Genomic DNA, 19869 nt, shown 5'->3' on the forward strand with positions numbered 1-19869 from the left:
GCCGGGCCGGGCGGGGCGGGGCCGGGCCGGGCGGGGCGGGGCCGGGCGGGGCGGGGCGGGGCCGGGCGGCAGCGGGCCTGGCCTGAGCGAGCGCGCGCGGGGGCGGGGCCGGAAGCGCAGCGGCCGCGACGCGGACGCCGGGAGCGGCCGAGCGGGGAGGCTGTGGCTGGCTGGCGGGCGGGCGGGCGGGTGGGCACGGAGGCCGAGGCCGCGGCCCGGGCTCTCCGCGCCGCTGTGGAGGGCGCCCTGGCCCTTGCCGAGCCGCAACAATAGTGGGAGCGGGTCGCCGGGCGCGATCGGCCGGCGAGGGGAAGCGGGAACGACGGTCCAGGACGCTGCGGCGAGAGAGACTTTGGGAGCCTTGGACGTGCAGGATCTCACAGCGCTGACTGAGGAAATTGTCTCAGAAAAAGGCCGATCTGAGGCTGGGTCTGAGCACGGGACTGGGCTAGGTGGAGGAACCTGCAGGTCGAAAGGGAAAAGAGCATTTAAGATATCCTGGGGTTTTGGCCAATGCTACCATTTTGAAGGTAAAAAAGCATTGCGCTTCAGGTGTTTTGTGATTTTTTTTTTTTTTTTTTTTTTGGTGTGGTGTGTGTGTGTGTGTCTGCACAATTGGCTCATTTCAGAATTCAAAACCTTTAATGTAAACGATTGGTGTTTTGTTTTCCAATCCACAAATTTTGCTTCCCAGAGCTCCACTGGACTTCGTGTTGTGTACATACTGCTGTATGGTTTTATTTATTTTAACTGTGCAAATCATCTGGAAGATTTTTCTTTTTCCCCGAGTGCCATTTCGGATTTGTTCAGCCTTTTTTTGTTGTTTTGTTTTGTTTTCCTTCCCTGGCATTTTAAGCATTTGGAAACGAGAGATTTTTTTCAACCTTTGGAGCTTAAGGGTTCCCTTGTCAACAGAAGGACAGCTGGGAAAACTGGATTGAAAGGATGGTTTTTATCTGGCTGCAGTTAAGACCGATATTTTGAAGTCACAGTCTTTCTGTGGTTCGTTTTTTAGCGCAGAGTGCTACCCTTAAAGAGATTTGTGGTTGACGTTTTGGTTTCTAAGAAGGTCATAGTTTTTCCTCTTTCGTTTCTTTTTTTTTTTTTTTCCCCTTCCCATTTTCTTCTTTCTTTTTTAAGACAAGGGAAGGGGAGGGTAAAGGGTCAAGAAAGGAGGAGACCATGTTAAGTGGTAGAAGTAGACCGGTTCTGCAGTTACCAGGCTCCTGACAGCTGGAGGAAAAAGGATTCAGTCTTCAACTTGGGAGGCCTTCCTCTCACCTTCCTTAAACATTGCAAGGGATTCAGGCCTGATCAAGACGCCCAAAGAAGCTACAGGATTCCAGAACTGTGGAGACACCAAGAAACCATGAGCATAAGATTACCCCATAGTATAGACAGGTAAGTTTGCAAATAATTTGGGATTTTTCCAACACTTACTAAAAAGACTGGGAGGTGTTTTGAACTGACTGAGCCGAGGGATACGTAAGATAGGAACTGTGGTCTGTGGGTATGTCAGTATACATCTTTATAGTCCCTCTGTGTGTCCATGTCCAAAACAGACCTCCTAAGTCTGAGTCATTTATAACCAATGAGCAGTGAAGCTGGAGAGGAGGGGGAAATGCTTTCAGTAGCTTTTGCCTTAGACCAGGTGTAAGGCTGATTCTGAGGCCCTCACTTGCCAGCCTAGGGATTCCAAGCTTGGACCCAGCCTGGTCATGGGAACTCACAGGGTAAATGGGGACTAGTTTTAGATATTTGAGGAGGGTAGGGGTGGCTGGCAGGGTTGTGGGCCTCCATCAAGCTGACTGTTGTGGAATGGTCGGACACAGTGGTAGGGTGGTTTCCATTTAAAATGAGGAAGACACTCTTGGCCTGAAATGCTGGGACAGAAATACCCTGTATCCATATCATCAGAATTTTCACCAGTGGTTGATAGAGCTCCAACATGTTGAGGCCACATTAGAATTTCTTCCTCTTCAGGTTTAGAGTTTACATTGAGACCTACCAACAGTCTGATGCTTGAGGTTTAATTTTCCAGGCTGTTCTTAATAAGCTCGACTCTGCAAAACAGGCCTTCCCTCTGCTTGAAGCCGGAAGGAGTTGTTTTGGCTCTTAGGCCCTTGAAATCAGCTGGAGGCACATGATGCCCCTTCCCCCATGAGCTTGATCTGCCTTCTCTGTTGCTGGTAACATTGCAGCTCAATCATTGTGCCCTCCAAAGGGCTGGTACAACTTTGGTAGGTGTCTGCCTTGTCATTTCTTCCTTCTCCTCTTCAACTCTTAAAAATCCTCCCAGGGGGTGTGTTTCGTGGATATTCCCTACATCCTGCCTGAATAGAGAGGGAGGTGGTTGGAAGAGAACAGTCAGATGAAAACATAATATTTACGAGGTAGGGAAGAAAACCTGTAAGTCAGCAGCTGCCCTCTCTGTGTCCCTTAACCTTTGGTTATACATGCTAATTGTAATTTCCTTTGGACTGTGGAATGCGGCCTAAAATGCATAATAATCTCCCCAAGACTGCTGCTGTGTTTTCTCAGGGTCCCTGTTAGATCTGTTTGGTTGTTCTTATGTAGGGAAACTGCCTTGCAGTAGAGAAGAGGAGGCAGTCACAAAGGCAGTGTGGCTAGTTGGCATCTCCCTTCCCCTTCCCGTTGTGGTCTTCTGTGATTTGCCCCAGGGAAAGGGTAACTGAAACTGTCAGAGCAAGGAGGTGAAGGTGATTGCATGTCTGTCTTTTCATCCTTTTGAAGCTGGGGATTAGTACACCCAAATTAAGATTTGGGTGTTGAACAGTTTCTATTAATTCAGGGGTGTGAGCAGATGGCAACCAGGTATGAAGTGGTGAGGAGGCAGTGAGGGCTTTTGGGTTAACATGAGAGGTTCCTCTAGGAGCTTGCACGACTTCACAGATACAGATCCCAGGGTCCCAAGTGCTTTCATTAGAACATTCCTTATGTGAACCTCATGTTTCTGTGAGGTAGGCAAACCAGATATTATTCATGTTTTGCAGATGAGATTGAGTGGACTTCTGGTTTGTCCGGTGCCATTTAGCATTGTCTGAGGAGTGTCAAGATCTAGTCTCAAATCTAAGTCTTTTGATTTTGAATCCCTGGTCCTTTTTGTTGCCCATCCTGTCTACAGGGGTTTATAGACTCACCATCTAAATGAGTAAGACACCATTTTGCTCTCTCTCTTAGGCAGTTGGGTTAGGTGCTTGTCAAGTGTTCCCCTGTACTTTGGACCTATAATCTCTAGAGTTAAGCACCTCGTTCTCCCATGGGATAGTGTACTTTGTAGGTAAGACTTCTTGCCTTTACCGTGCCTGATTCTCTGCTCCAGTCACAGGGTCAGTCCTGGAACTGAGAGCCTCTTCTGGCTTCCTCTAGCTGACTTATCTGATCTTGCTGCCATAGCTTTGAAGTTACACTGTTGAACTTGTTGACGTCCTAGGCGCTGTACCTTACAAATGTAAATAAGTCACAATCTTTTCTTTTTGTCACTCAAGCTGGCTTCCCAACTTGTTGTGTATCTGGAATTCACAATCCTCCTGCTTCCACCTCCCTAGGAAAATTTAGTCTTATGCTGTGCTTGTAGGGATGGATTAGATGGAAATGTTGCAAATTGTCATGTTAGGGCTTCTGTTCTCTTCTAGTTTATCTATTTATTGTGTAGGGTGTTATGAGTGTTTTAGAAAACTAGTATTTCTTATCGAAAGCAGTCAGCCTAATTGGGGAGTAGACATGGTGGCACATGCTTCGAACCACAACCCCAGTACAGGGAAGCTGAAGGAGTTACAGGATTGAAGCCACTGGGCTACAAGGCCAGCCGGAGTTACACACCACAACCCTATCTCAAGAACACAGCTCTCCCAAAGGCCACGTAGAAGTGCCACTAGTCTGAGCTCTGAAAGCAGGGGCTGTGTGGGTTTACTTGTTTTTGACCTGTCTGCTAAGTTTGGTGCCTGGTATGTGGTCAGTGCTCCATAAATACTCAACAAATGCATGTCTGGATAAGTGAACACACCAACAAGTGTCGTTTCAATGACTTCATCACATAGTCAATTTAGGGTAAATTAGAGAACATTTCCTTGGCGATATGTATTTTCTAGAAGATAAAGGGACAGGATAGAGGCCCTTATATTTAAAGACAATGTGGTTTCAATAAAGAAGACTGGGCTACCTACTTGGCAGCCTTTACATCAGTTTTCTCCTAGGACCATAGAAGGCATGAAGTGTCTTTAGATGACTTTTCTCTTCATGATCACCAGTTGTTAGTGAAGGGTGAGAAAAATTGTGGTTGCCCTGTCCTTTGTAGTTTTTGTCCATAACATCTTTTTGGGCCTTCATCTGAATTGCGTTTGTATTGCAAATAGAGAGCATGTCTGATTCCTTGGGGCAAATGGTTTGGGGGGCTGGGTAGGTTAGGAGTTTGCATCCACAGAACAACTTTTCTTTGCACAATGGTAGCTCATTTGAAGACCAAACCAGGAAAGTATAGTTATGCCAAGAATTCTTGCTCTTCTCCTTTTCCTCCTGTATAAAGCAGAAGTGCCACACTAATGTCATCTCTAGTTTACACGTTTATGATTGTGCCATTTGAAAATTGCTTATTGTATCTCCCTTACAGGGCTGTTGAAAGACACAAATAAAATGAAATAAGAAATTCCAAATTGCTTTTATAAATTGTGAAACTGTATAAACTAGATGGTAAATTCATGGATTTGATTTAACTTTATGTACTACTTTATGAATTAACTAATTCTAAACAAATTAAAACTGGTGTGGTGGCACAGCTTTAATCCTAGCACTTGGGGGAGAGAGGCAAGTGGATCTCTGATTTCAAAGCCAACAAGGTCTACAAATCAAGCCTGAGGCCAGCCAGGGCTACATATTGAGACCCTGTCTCAAGACAATAATAACAATAATTTTATAACTTAAGGAGTATCAGAAAGTTTTACTATTTTGAGAAATTTAAGAAGAATGAATACATTTTTTGTTGCAGAAATGTACAAGGTACATGAAATGTACAAATAGTACTGAGTAGGGAGTATAGCTTAGTTGGTAGCATGCTTACTAGGATGCAGGAAGAACTGGGCTTAATCACCAGTAATGCATGCCTATAATCTCAGCACTCTTGAAGTGGAGGTAGAAGGATCAAAAATCCAAGGTCATTCTTGGTTTCATAGGGAATTTGAGGCCATCCTGAGCTACAGACCCTGTCTCAAAAAGAAACAAGGCAATACTGATAGGTGGGTATGGTGGCCCACCCTATAATCCCAGCAGTTGGGAAATTGAGACAGGAAGATTGAGTTCAAGGTCAGCCTGGACTACACATAAGGTTAAGGTCAGTCCACTGAAGCCTTGTCTCAAAAAACCAAAAAGGAATAGTTTTCCAGTGGACACGAGAGTATATTTGTGCTCGTGTGTGTGTGTGTGTGTGTGTGTGTGTGTGTGTGTGTGTACACATATACTTGGTTGTGTACACACATGTATGTGGAGTTCAAAGGTTGACATCAAGTGTCTTCCTCAATCACATTCCATCTTACTTTTTAAGACAAGGTCCTCACTGAACCTGGACTTTGCCGACTTAATGAGGTGAGTGAGGCTGGCTGACCAGTGAGCTCCAGGAACCCAAACTCGGGTCCTCATGCTTGAAGGGCAAGTACTTTTCCTACTAACTGTCTCCCTAACTGTCTCCCCAGCTCCTCCGAGGCATTCTGATAAATGGAAGAGACTTCTGTTTTGCCTAGTTAGATGTCTCTTTGTGTGATACAGTTAGAATTTGTGGCTGTTGTTTTTTCTTCTTCGCTTTTTTCTTTCTTTTTGCATTCTAGGCAAGTACTCTACCACTAAGTTTCACTAGCAATCCCAGGAAATGTTTGATTGGTGATCTCAGGGCATTGTAGAATCTTTCAAAAGAAATGCAGACCCTCAAACTGTCACTGTCAGGAACCTCTTCCACCTGAGATTCCTGTCTCTATAGAACACAAAAATCCCTGTATATTTAATTTAGTGTATATTCGTATTTAAAGTACTTTAGAACACTGGTTTCCCAGCTCAGCAATCATGATCTAGAACAGCAGAGTAAGTGCCCTGAATTGCTCCGGGTTTTCCACACATGGAAACCCATGTTTCCATCTAGAATATGAGAGCCTACAGTGGATTTGCAGAAGAAATATTTGGCGATTAATCAGCGTTATGAGCCAGCAGCAGGCTAAGCTTAATTTTGATACTCAAAATGTTCTAATAGAGCAAGCTAATACCTTTTTTCCTGGTCAGAATACTGTCTGGCAAAGAAACTGCCCTCCAGTTTTGGAGTATACAAAACATAAAGATGATTGCATCCATCAGAAACCAAAAACAGATCTTGGTGGAGACTGTATAAGTAGCCCCTAAATGAACACATAGATAAGGGAGTTCTAGAAGCCTACAGCCTCTGTGGAACGGTGTGGAAACTGGAGTCTGTGTCCCTGACTGCTTTAAAGATCCAGGACTTGTGTGTGTTTAAAATGGGTTGCTAGCTCTAAAATTCTGTACTACATGAGTTATTTTAATCTATACTGAGTCTGCTTCACATTATAGTGGCATTACTATTAAAAATAATATTTTATTGAGAGTGGTGGCGCACATCTTTAATCCCAGCACTCAGAAGGCAGAGGCAGGTGGATCTCTGAGTTCAAGGCCAGCCTGGTCTACAGAAAAACCAAAATATAAATTAGATTTCTATTATATTTATAAATTATTTATATTATATATTATATTTATATTTCAAAATTTAAATTAGAAATAAATATTCAGTGAATTTAAAAAAATGGAAGACATACAGCACTCAGGGATAAGTTTCTAAGCCATATGATAAATCTTCCAATTAAAATTTTAAATAATATACTAGTAAAACATACTTTGGGGTTTTTGTTGTTGTTGTTTTACTAGACAGGGTTTCTCTGTGTAGCCCTGGCTGTCCTGGAACTCACTCTGTAGACAAGGCTGACCTTGAACTCACAGAGATCTGCCTGCCTCTGCCTCCTGGGTGCTGGGATTAAAGGTGCGTGCCACTACCACCTGGCTGATCACTTCCCCCTTTTAAAATTTATTTCTTTTTATCTTATATATATGTGGGTTTTGTCTGTATCTATGTCTCTTTGAATCCTCTGGAACTGGAGTGACAGATGGTTGTGAGCCATCATGTGAGTGCTGGGAATGGAACTCAGGTCCTCCTCAAATCAGCAAGTACTTCTCTCCAGCCCCTTCTTTTTATCTTAATCACTGTGGTGGGGAAAAACCCAAGCTTAGACCTGTAAATGTCTTCCATGGCCACTCCTTCACCCCATTGGTCAAACAAGATAAAAGAAGTTGCTGCGGGCGGTGGTGGCGCACGCCTGTAATCCCAGCACTTGGGAGGCAGAGTCAGGAGGATCTCTGTGAGTTCGAGGCCAGCCTGGTCTACAGAGTGAGTTCCAGGACAGCCAAAGCTACACAGAGAAACCCTGTCTCAAAAAAAAAAAAAAAAAAAAGGAACCAAAAGGGGGGGGGATTTAGCTCAGTGGTAGAGCACTTAGAGTGCAAGGCCCGGGGTTCGATCCTCAGCACTGGAAAAAAAGAAGTTGCTGATTCTAGTCTCAAAAAAATTAAAGACTATAACTCACATTGGAGTTTGTAGGGAAAATGCCAGCCTCTTCAGTTAATAGAAATGGATGCTGGAGTCAGCTTTGCCTCTAGCTACATGGAAAAAATGCTCACCTGCTCTGGATCTTCATTTTCTTAACCAGAAAAATTAGTCCATTGGGCTAGTCGGCCTTGAAATTTTTTTCCTTGAAATTATAATGTTCTTAGAGCCTCTGGAAATGATGCCATGCTTTCAGTGAGCCAGGACTTTTTTGTTTAGCAATTATTATCTTGTCTCCCTGAAAATTCATGGGAAAAAAGGAGGGAAAGAGTGCCTGATGAAAAGGGAAAGAAAAATAGAAATATGGGAGTGTGGGAATGTGAAGAGGAACTGTGGTCCCTGATACAATTGGAGACAATAGATTTAGAAGGTGTTTAAAGACACCCAGGTTAGATGGATTTGAAGGGAGAAAAATCACAAGAGTGAAAGAATGATATTGATAAAAAATGGTAGAGGATGGGCTGGAAAGATGGCTCAACGGTTATGAGCACTTGTTGCATAGGACCCACTTGGTAGCTCACAACCTTCCATAACTCCAGCTCTCAGTGATTTGACACCCTCTTCTGACGTCTGTGGGTACTAGGCATGTACGTGGTGCACAAACATGCTTGCAAATAAAATACCCATATGCATAAATAAATCTGAAGAAAAAAATTAAAAAGGCAGGAGAAGAATAGTTGACTTTTAGGTGGAAGGGAGAAGCCATTTTGGGCAAAGGGAACATGAGCAAAGCTAGAATGGGTGTGGACTGAAAATGGTGTGCTGGAGGGTCTCTGGAGCAGAGAAGAATTAAGTCGATGATGTGTGTGTACAAGGTGGACGATAATTCAGACTTTATGGAGGATTCTGCTGAGATTTACTATAGAATGGTTTTTAAAACAACATTTAAGGTTAGTTCAATGTTTCAATGGGTTAAGGTGCTTGCCATCAAATCAAACAACCTGAGTTCAACCCCTGGAACCCACATGGTTAAAGGAACCAATTCCTGAAAATTGTTCTGGCCCCTACATCATGTGTGCTATGGCAGTTATGAGCGCACATACACACAATTAATTGTAATACAAGACTTTAAAAAGTGGTGGGTAAAGTTGCAAATCCTGGTGTTGATATTTGAATTAGAAGAGTTCAAATTTGAAAAGTCTAGCTAGAAGTTTTTATAGCAATCTTTGCAAGAGATGAGTTTCTTATGTGTCCGAATAGATGGTGACAGTGAAAAGAAAGTAGAGGCTGGGTACAGATGGCATTTTGTAAGCAGAATCAACGAGGTATGTTAGGGCTGAATCTAATGTGGTTCCCGACTGTGAAACCAGTTGATTAGGAAAGGGACAGTGCTATTGATAGAATAGGAACTTCATTAAAAGTCACTTTTCTCCCACTGGTACCCAGCAGTTCACTGAGTACAGAGTATTGAACAAATTTGTCTTGCTAAGACTCTTGGGTTAGGCCATTTCTAATAAATAGTTTTTGAGTCCTTCAGTGCAGTCTTTTAGAGAGATGGGGAAAGGACAATTGGTTTGGGGGTAAGCTCTTAGGAAATTGGGTCATGCTTTGAGAAGATTGGCGTATATTTAATGGATCCTGATTAATCATTCATACTCTATTCCTAAATATCAGACCATATTCAAGGGATTTAGAAACCATACTAGTAGATGGATATAGAAAATAGAGGACTTTAAGGGCGAAGGTTGTTGTGTGAGCCCCACTCAGCCACTGACTAGCTATGATCAGGATAATTTTTATAAAGCCTTTTGTGAACTCTGTGGTGTAGTGGTAAGTATTGTCAAAGAAATTGGTTGCCAAGGACCCAGATTGGCCTAAATTTAACCTCACTTGTCACTGGAAGACCCATACTTGGGTTATCTATTCTTCTGTTGAGTCTCAACTGAGAATTGACAGATATGGCTCTGGGATCATGGTGCACAAAAGCAGGAGTGATTGAAAATCAGGTAGCTAGCTGGCATGGAAACCCAGCACTCAGGCAGAAGTAAGCAGATCTTTGAGAGTTTGATGTCAGACTTGTCTGTACACTGAGTTCCATGTCTCAAGATAAGGAAGGAAGGAGGGAAGGAAGATAGATTGCTGAGATCTCAATCCAAGGCAAATTCTATTTTGCTTGAAACCTACTTGTTTTTCTTTTCTAGGCTTAGCTGTCTAGCTTGGAACTCATGGCATCCTCTTCCTTTCAGCCTACAGCTTGCTAATTGTGGTCATACTGCCATTTCCTACTGTCAGGTAGACCAACCTGCTTCTGAGGCCACTGCATTCATTTTAACCCCTTTGTACCAAATGTTCTGTCTCCTCCAACCCCATTAGTCTTTTATTTTCTTAGTGATTAATACCACCAAACTCTACCGTACATTTCTGTTATTCCTTCTTCACATACATATAGCAGTTTGATTCTATTATTCTTTATTTGTACAAAAGAATTGATATAAAAGTTCATCTTAAAATAAACTTTAAAGATTTATTTATTTATTATGTATACAGTGCTGTGTCTGCATGGCCAGAAGAGGGCATCAGATCTCATTATAGATGGTTGTGAGCCACCATGTGGTTGTTGGGAATTGAACTCAGAACCTCTGGAAGAACAGCCAATGCTCTTAACCTCTGAGCCATCTCTCTAGCCCCTTTTATTTATTTAATTTTTTATTTATTATGTATATAGTGTTCTGTCTGCATGTATCTCTGCAGGCTAGAAGAGGGCACCAGATCTCATTACAGGTGGTTGTGAGCCACCATGTGGTTGCTGGGAATTGAACTCAGGACCTCTGGAAGAACAGCCAGTGCTCTTAACCTCTGAGCCATCTCTCCAGCCCCCTAAAATAAACTTTAAAAAACTTGCAAATAAATAAAAAACATTACACACCAAAATTAACCAGACTCAGAACCTGGGAAGCTGCTCATTAAATTTATGCACCTGTCCACCATCAAAACAAACAACAAAAGCCTACAATAGAATTAGAATTAAAAAGCAGTTACCTGTGTGCCCTCTTTCACAATGTGGATTCATGACTTGTGTTTCTCATCTCCTTCTGTTGGCTTTTCTTCTTCTCTTCATGTTAGACAGCACTCACCAGGTATATTTGTTTACATATTATTGTCTAGATCCCACATGTAAAAGAGAAAATGTGATTTTTTTTTTGAGATTATGTGACCTCACTTAATAGTATACATTGTAAGTCCATCCATTTTTCTGCAATTTTTTTTAACCTCATTTTTTTTTTCTCGGAGCTCAGTAGTATTCATATATATATACACCAAATTTTCTTTACCCATTTTTCTGTTGTTGAACAACTAGGGTGATTGTAATACTTTGCTATAGTGAATAAAGCAACAGTAAAATAAAATCGGAATTTATGTAAAAGCTCATGCATAGCACCACACACATAGAAGACTTTGATTTAAAGAAAGAAAGAAAGAAAGAAAGAAAGAAAGAAAGAAAGAAAGAAAGAAAGAGGCGTTCTCCCTTTCTTCACACATTTTATGTCGATTGTCACATCTTGTCCTGGCAGTAAAGGTTCAAGAACGGGGTGTCTTCTTTATATTTCTGGGTGACCTTTAGTTCCTGGTTCTTGTTATATTAGGTGTTTTTTATACATAACAAATACTATTTCTAGACTTGAACTGTAGCTCACTTTTGACATTGCTGATTTCCTAAGAAAATGGCTCTAAACACTGCTGCCAGATGAGCTGGAGAAATGGCTCAACAATTAAGAGCACTCACTGACTGCTCTTCCAGAAGACCTAGGTTCAATTCCCAGAACTAACAACTGCCTGAAACTCCAATTCCAGAGTATCCAATGGCCTCTGCTGGCCCAAGTCATGTATGTGGTGCATAGACATGCATGCAGGCAAAACACCCATGTGCATAAACACTGCCACCAGGAGCTGAGGTCAGGAATTCTTGTTCATAGCCGGCCAGCGGTGGTGCATGCTTTTAATTCCAGCACTCAGGGAGGCAGAGGTAGGCGGATCTCTGTGAGTTCGAGGCCAGCCTAGTACAGAGTGAGTTCCAGGATAGCCAGAGCTACACAGAGAAACCTGTCTCAAAAAAAACCAAACAAAGAAAGAATTCTTGTTCATATTGGATAGTAGGCCTTGGGTACTTAGTAGTTATTGTAGAGACAGGCCAATCTTGCTGGTTTGTTGCCTTCAGCTTATCAAAGTTTTAGGGGTTTCCCCATCGGCAGCTGAGTTTCTAGGCTGCCTCTTCCCCCACAGAGTCTGAAGGCAGGATCTACCCTTCTGTTGTCTGTGCTGCCTACCCAACTCTGGCTCAATTCATTCCACAGAGTAGAGCCCTTAGAAGTTTCTCTCCAAGAGACCACGGCTGCAGAGAAAGGCCACTGTTGTTCTGGGAGGTGGTAACTCGAGAGTAGAGTGAATAGCTGTGTGAAAGGGACCTTGTGTTGGGTAAGAACTGCAAACCCTCTTTTCAGAGCCCCAGAGACAAAGGAAAACACCACTTAGGTTTCAGTGTCTTCACAGGAACAGGGTTCAGTATTAGGAGAATTCATTCATGTTGTCCCTCACATAAGGTAATAGAACAAATCCTCACATGCCATGGTGCCAAACACATGGATTCAACGTGAATAAGATGCTTACTGTCCTGTCGAGGACCAGATGGTTTTGTGGAAAGAAGACAGATGTGAGGGAGTACCTAAACTTACTCTTCTCGTACCATTTGGAATAGATGGGAAGGACACCTTGAGGTTTACAGACTTCCTGGAGGAAGAGACCTTCAGATTGGGACACAGAATGATAGCCAGGAAGGAGAGAGGAAAAGAAAATTAGGCAAAGAACATCTTCCTCTGAAGAGCAGTCTGAGCTTACTGAGCTTACTAGGTGGGTATCGTGGCCTTGGGCATGTTGCTGGGCAGTGGTGAGGCAGTAACTACTTCATCCTGGGTTCAATGAGAAGAGAGGAGAAGGAAATGGTGATAGACAGCCAGGGTTAGTGAGAAAGGGAGAAGTCTAACTCCCTGTTTCTGACAAGAGGACTGTTTTTCAAGTAGGACCGTGTGCCCAGGCCAGAGGCTGTTCATCTCCAGTGCACATCAGAATTGGCTGCAAATCAGCCTGCTTAAAATATACACTGTTGGGCCCAGGTCCCTAATTCTGGCTCAGTCTCCTGAGAATTTGCATTTTTAACAGCTCAGGTGATACTGATATCTGTGTTCCATGCTTTGAGAGTGTCACAGCACCTAGTGACATCTGTACTGTTAATTAGCTCTTCATTTTGTGGGTGTGGAATGTGTAATTTTTCTGAAGCAGGGTCTTACTGTGTCAGCAGCCTTGGATGGCATCGAACTCACTTCGTAGCTCAAGCTGGCCTCAGACTCAGTGCTTTTCCTGTGTCAGGCTCTGGAGTGTTGCCCCCGCTGCTGTTAGCTCTTGCATTCTTATGGCAGTGCCTTTTTTATGAACTGTCTGTGTCTAAACTTACACCAACATGGCTCTGCTCTCTTCTGTGAATTTCTTGAGTGGATGGTGAGTACTGTGTCCTTACACCTACCACACTGCTAGAATCCTGTAAATACTGCTTAAATGGGTTGAACTGAACCACATTCATCACCTTCATCTGTGAAACCTTCCTCAGCCCTTTTTCTAGGTTTGTTTATAATTCCAAATTCTGCTTTAGCCCTGAAGAAGTAGCAAAAAAATAATTCTCAGAGAAATGTCAAAGCTGTCTGCCTAAATCAAATACATCTAATTCAGTTTGGGACTAAATCAAGAGAATAAATTTCCTGACGTGATTCCCTAAACTGATGTGAGGTTCTGGATTATTCAGTAAGAAGGACCTTTGGAATACCATTGATTTCTCTTAAACTGTTGGTACAAGTTCTCAGAATGTTCAGATTCCTCCTGAACATGCTTCCTACTCTGTTGTTCTCCACCCTTGTAGTAGCCCACACTGCAACCAGGCTTCTCTTCTCAAGGCTCCGAGGGTCTGTACCAGAGCCTTGGGCACTTCTTTTGAAATGGGGCCCACAGACCACACAGTAAGGTTACCAGAGCACCCAACCTTTAGTCTCATTGTGTCATGGGCAACTCCATGATAATGGGTTGTTTCTCATTATTTCTAGGTTCTCCATACCAGTGGCTCTGAGTCTGAGATCAGGGTGATGGGAGATATACAAGGCCTGGGAATTCCTGGGTCAGGGGTTTTTCTAACACTTCAAACCTTAAGGTCATTTAATTAAGAAGTTAGAAGCCAGAAATCCTAGTCTGTGTGTGACGGCATATCCTGCCCTCCCCTGCCCCCAGCCTTAGGATAATAGCTGCTCTTCTGCGTTCCTGGAGACACACTCATAAAGTAGACCTGAACTTTAGGCCTGGCACATTGATTGAGGAATAAGCAAGACATGACTTATATATTAAGTGTTAGGTAGTCTTCTAGGTCCTGAGAACACACAGGACATTCTGTGGAAGCAAGAGCTTCAACAAGCAATTAAAGAGTTACTAGTTGTAATGCAAAGACCTGGATTCGTAACTCTTGGGGGAAAGGCAGGAGGAAAGATGTGACAGGATTAAAGGAAATATGAGACAAAACTTGATGTGTTTTGTTTTTGTTTGTGTGTTTGTTTGTTTTTTTTAAGTAGGGTAGGACAATAATCGCCAGGGAGAAAAGGATTCAAAAGATGGAGATTTTAAACCTAACACTCTCATGCCCCTCTGTTTCTCTGTCAGTGTGCTGCTAGCTAACCTTGGGCATTGCAGAGTCCCAGCTCGTTGTAGTTTATGTGTTACGTTTATTTTTCTTGTGTGTGTGTGTGGGGGGGGGGGGCACATGCCATGGAACAAGACTGGAGATCAGAGAACCCTAATGATAGTCCATTCTCTCTTCCTACCACATGGGTCCTGGGGGTCAAACCCTTGTCATCAGGCTTGTCAGCAAGGACCTTTAGCTGCTGAGCCATCTCACCCCACCCCCCCCCCCCCCCCCCATCAGTCCCGCCTTATAGATAAAGAAACGGGCTTAGAAAGCCTTGATCTTGCCTAATATCCATGAGCTAAAAAGTGATGGAGCTGGGGATTTCTTTTTTCCTTTTTAATTCAGTGCTTAGCAAGTCCTGGGATGACTAGCACTGTTCCTGTTTCCTACACTCTTGGCAAGACCTAGGTGGCAAATAACTGCAAATCTTATGAGGGCAGACCTCACTGTTGCTGGGCAATGGTGAGGACAAATAACTGCAGATCTTGTGAGGGCAGACCTCACTGTTGCTGGGCAGTAGTGAGGATGGCCTCTAGGAATCAAGTCTCCTGAGATGCTCCTATCTTCCAGCTAAAATGTCCTTCCTTGCCTTACAAGCTGAGGTTTGTATTTGCCATCCAGGAAGAGGGTGGCTCTGCTTTTGTCTTCTGGTTGGTTAATGATGGGGAATGAGTAGTGCCCTGGGGCTGGGAATTTCAGCAAGGTTGAAGAAAATAAAATCTCAGAATTGGCTTGGCACTCTACCACCAAGCAGTGTGGCATCTTTAACCTGCTCCAGGCTTATCTTCATGTGTAGTACACTTTAGTAGCTAAAACTGTGTAGTAAGGAAATGGTTGGTAAAATACACTGAAAAATGTATTGTGTTTTAAAATGCCTTTTACTTAGTCTTTGGCAGTTTCATATGTATATAGTGTCTTGATCCTGTCCACCTCTAGGACCCCTTCCCATTCCCTCTGGACACCTCCCAACATGTCCTCCTCCCCAGTTTTTTATTTTTATTTTTTATAACCCACGATGGCCAATTAATACTACAGGTGGAGTGTTGACTGATCTTAGGCAGACTCTGTGCGGGTAATTATCAATGAAGTAAGTTTATGAGTGCAACATCCATGTTACATCCAGAAGACAACGTTTCACATCACTCCTCCCCATCCTCAGGCTCTTAGGTTCTTTGTGCCACATCTTCTGCATATTTCCTGAGCTTTGGGGTGGGGAGTGATGATACAGATGTCAGGTTTGGGGAGCTCCCAACAGTCAGTTATTCTCAGCACTTTGGCTAGGCATACGTCTCTGTAGTAATTGTTGCTGCCTACTAAAAGAAGCTTCTCTGACCAAGACTGAAAGCAGCGTATCTATAAACATAAATCTTTAGAAGGCAGTTTGACAACATGTCCATTTGTAAAAACATTGGTGGGTTCTATCCAAGGGTCTATGACTTCCCAAGCCGTGGGCTTTTGACCAGGTTTATGTACCAAACATGAATTCCCTCCTGTGGAGTAAGCCTCAAATCCGTTCACAAAACAGTTGGTTATCCCCATAACCTTCCTGTCACTGTTGCACTAGTGAGTACATCTTGCCTGACAAATTGGTATTGTAGCATTTAAGATCCAATTCTGAGTAATACTACTGCTGGCATTTCTCCCCACAACAGCCTGACTACACCTTCCCACACTAGGAAAGTCAGTCAGCAGGGAAGAAGTTTTCAGGTCAATTCCAGCTTGGTTTCTCTGTCTTGTAGCCAGCGTGTGCTCAGCTGTAGGGTTTTCCCGCTTGGCTGTAAGAGTCAGGTGAGAACACTGACAGCAGACTGTGCTCTTACAAGGGAGAAGGTGGCCTCCAGCACTGGGGGAGGCACCCCACAGCTGGCACCGAGATTTTCATTCAGCAGCCATGTCTCCTGGGAAAAGCATTGTCCACACATGCAGCATGTTCATATTCCTTTTTCAAAATTACGCTTTCTAATTAGCATACAATGTAGTGGATTTCCATGAGGTTTTTAGACATCTTTAGTTTTGATTAACCAGTCACACATCCTTTTCCTCCTTTTTCCTCACTCCAGTTCCTTAAACCTTTAATCTCCGATATTTCCCCTCCTCCTAATTTCATATCATGTGTACTTCTGTCCCCTCCTAACTCACCTAGGCACTTTCTAGCTCTCGACCTCTACCGACACTGCCAATTAAACACACAAATCTAAAAATTTGAAGCTAGGACCCACGTATGAGGGAACATGTGACAGTTGCCTTGCTGGGCCTAGGTTACCTGATTTAGTGTAATGTTTTCCAGTTGCATCCATTTTCCTGAAGACAGTTCATCATTTCATTTTTATTTATAGCTGAGTAAAATTCTCCTGCATGTATGTAGTGTGCTTTTATTATCTGTCATCAGTTACTGGACCTCCAGTCTGACTCCATTTTCTAGCTGTTGTGGTTAGAGCAGTATGTGCATGGATGCCCACATCTCTGTAAAACAGGGTGGAGTCCCTGGGTGTTTGCTCAGGAATGATGCAGCTAGGTTGTAGGGGTTCTGCTTTAGAATTGGGGTATCTCCACACTGACTTCCATAGTGGTTACACCAGTCTGTATTCTCACTGACCATGGTCTCCCTCTCCTCACATCCTTGGCAGTGTTTGCTATTGTTTGTTTCTTGATGCTGGCCGTCTGACTGGAGTTCAGAAGAACTCTCACAGTAGTTTAAATTGCATTTCCCTGACGGCTGAGGACGTTGGGCACTGTTAGAAAAACGTTGATGAGCCATTTGTATGCCTTTGAGAGCTCTCTTCAATTCTATGTCCCCTTTTTAAATTGAGCTGTTGTTTTCTTACTGTTTAATTCCTGAAAATTTCCATATATTCTAGACACTAATCCTCTCAACAAGTTTTAGTTAATGACTTTATTGAGGAACAGTTTACATGCCATAAAATTTGCCATGTTAGAGTGTACAGTTCAGTAGTTTTTAGTATATTCCAAATTGTGCAACGGTCACCAATGTCTAATTCCAGAACATTTTCGTTACACACACCCTGAATCTTGGGCCTGCTAGCAGTTGCTTCCCATTACACTGTCTCCCTAGTCTAAAAACCATGAACCTACTTTCTGTCACTATGGATTTGCCTACTGTGGATATTTCATATAGGTAGAATCATGCAATATGTGGTTTATTGTGGCTGGCTTCCTTCACTTAGCATATTTTAAAACATATTATAAAATGTAGGTTTTTATGGCCCAGTAATGTTATATTGGATGGATAATATCATTCTTAGTTTATCCATTTGTCAACTGGTGGATATTTGGAGTTTTTCCAGTTTCAGGCTGTTATGAATAATGTAGCTACGAACATTTATGTACAAGTTATTTTTAACTTTATTTTTAGATTTATTTATTTTATTTTTATATTTATGAGTATTTTGCATGTGTGTGTATCATGTGTACCGTGTGTGTGTTTGGTGCCTGAGGAGGTCAGAAGAGGTCATCAGATCCCCTAGAACTGGAATTATGGATGGTTGTGAGCCACCATACACATGCTGGGAATTGAACCCTGGTCTTCTGTGAGAATAACAGTACCCTTAACCACTGAGCCAACCAGCGTGTTCAAGTTTTTGTAGAGACTTATTTTCATTTCTCCTGAGTATATAGTAAGAGGGGAATGGGTGATGATAACAGAAATCCAAACTGATTTCTAAAGTGGTTTCACCATTTTATATTTCCAGCAGCAAACTCTGAAGGTGTGGTTCTAAATAGCACACTATTTATTGTTAGTGCCTGCCTGCTGCCTGTCTGCCTGCCGCCTGCCTGCCTTGCTTCCCTTTTTCTTCTCAAAATTTTTGTGTATGTTTAACAGATTTATTATTTTTATTTGTGTGTGTGTGTGTGTGTGTGCGCGCGCGCGCGCGTGCCATGTCTGTGTGGTTGTTCTTGGAGTCTAGAGTGGGCACCAGATTCACTGGAGACAGGTGTGAGCTGGGTGCTGGAGTCTAAGCTCAGGTTAGCTGGAGGTGCAGCAAGTACCCTCAGCTGCCATCTTTCCAGTCTGCTTTTGTTTTGTTTTGTTTTGTTGGTCATTCGGTTGGTTGGTTGATTTAGTTTTATTTTGTTTGAAACAGGGTATTGAATGTAGTGAGGGTTGCCTAAAACCCTGGCTTAGTCTCCTGAGTGTGGGAATTATAAGCACACTCCATCTACCTCCCTGTTTCTTTCTTTTTTCTTTTCCCTTCCCCTTCCATTTTTTTTTTTTTTGGTTGTTTTGTTTTGGGTTTTTTGGGGGGACAGGTTTGAGACAAGGTTTCTCCATGCAGTTTTGGTGTGCCTGTCTTGGATCTCGTTGAGACCTTGTGGGACTAGAGAGATGTTTCAAAGGTTAAAAGCACTTGTTGCTTTTCCATAAGATCAGAGTTTGATTCCCATCACCCACATTGTGGCTCACAACTGTCTAACTTCAGTCCCCCCGGGGGTGGGGGGGGTGGAGGGGGAGAGGGAATCTGGCACCCTCTTCTGACCTGAGGGCACCGGGCATGAGTATGGTGCTCAGACAAACATACAGGTCAAACACGCATATTCATAAAATAAAATCAAATTTAAACCACACACACACACACACACACACACACACACACACACATACACACACAAATTCAGTCAGGCTTGCTGGGTTGCCCAGGCAAGCCCCAAGCCCCGGGTTCTCCTGGGTTCTAGTAATCCTCCTTGCCTCCACCTCCCTAGAGCTAGGACTACAGGTACAGACCTTTTTCTGTTTGATCACAACCATCCTTGTGGCGTGAAGTAGTATCGAATTTTGGGTTGATTTATATTTACCTAAAGACTAAAACTGTCATACATCTTTCTTTATGTTTACTATTTCCATATCCCTTATTGGAGTGTTTATTCAGATCCTTTGCTTATTGTCTGTTTGGATTCTGTTTTTAATTGTTAAGAAGTGGAAACAGTTTTAAGGCTGGGGATATAGCTGTGTTTGTGGAGTGTTTGCTTAGCATACATAAGGCCTAGGGTTCAATTGTCAGTACCTCCTTTGTGTGTGTGTGTGTGTGTGTGTGTGTGTGTGTGTGTGTGTGTGTGTGTGTATACAAACCTCAATCAAAGATACAGTTTTAAATTAAGTCCTTTAGCTTTCATTGGCCTCCATTTCATCGACTTTTTAAGACTGTATTTATTGCCTGGTGGTGGTGGTGCTCACCTGTAATCCCAGCACTTGGGAGGCAGAGGCAGGAGGATTGCTATGAGTTTGAGCCCAGCCTGGTCTACAAAGTAAGTTCCAGGACAACCAGAGCTGTTACACAGAGAAACCTTGTCTTGAAAAACAAAAACAAAAACAAAAAAACTGCATTTATTTATTTATTTGTGTGCCTGGAGGTGGGGGCAGGCATAGTCAAAAGACAACTTCAGCAGTCTGTTCTCTGCCATGTGGGTCCCAAGTATCAGACTCAGGTCACCAGGCTCGAGGCAGATGCCCTTATTGCCCGAACTGTCT

General features: G+C 43.0%; 1 protein-coding gene across 12 annotated transcripts in view; it reads left to right on the plus strand.

The window, feature by feature from the left end:
* Nucleotides 1–188: 188 nt before the first annotated feature.
* Arhgef11 (Rho guanine nucleotide exchange factor 11) overlaps nt 189–19869 on the plus strand; it is a 128135-nt gene continuing 108454 nt past the window's right edge. For 10 of the 12 annotated variants that reach the window (XM_036190135.1, XM_036190142.1, XM_036190138.1 and 7 more), the window contains exon 1: nt 582–1401. In XM_036190135.1, coding sequence (XP_036046028.1) covers nt 1370–1401 — 32 coding nt within the window. In that variant the 5' untranslated portion in view covers nt 582–1369. Of the gene's footprint in view, nt 531–581; nt 1402–19869 lie in introns of those variants that run through there. The other 2 variants (XM_036190136.1, XM_036190137.1) reach the window with 2 other exon arrangements.

This window comes from Onychomys torridus, chromosome 6 (assembly GCF_903995425.1).
Source record: "Onychomys torridus chromosome 6, mOncTor1.1, whole genome shotgun sequence".
Lineage (NCBI taxonomy): Eukaryota > Metazoa > Chordata > Mammalia > Rodentia > Cricetidae > Onychomys > Onychomys torridus.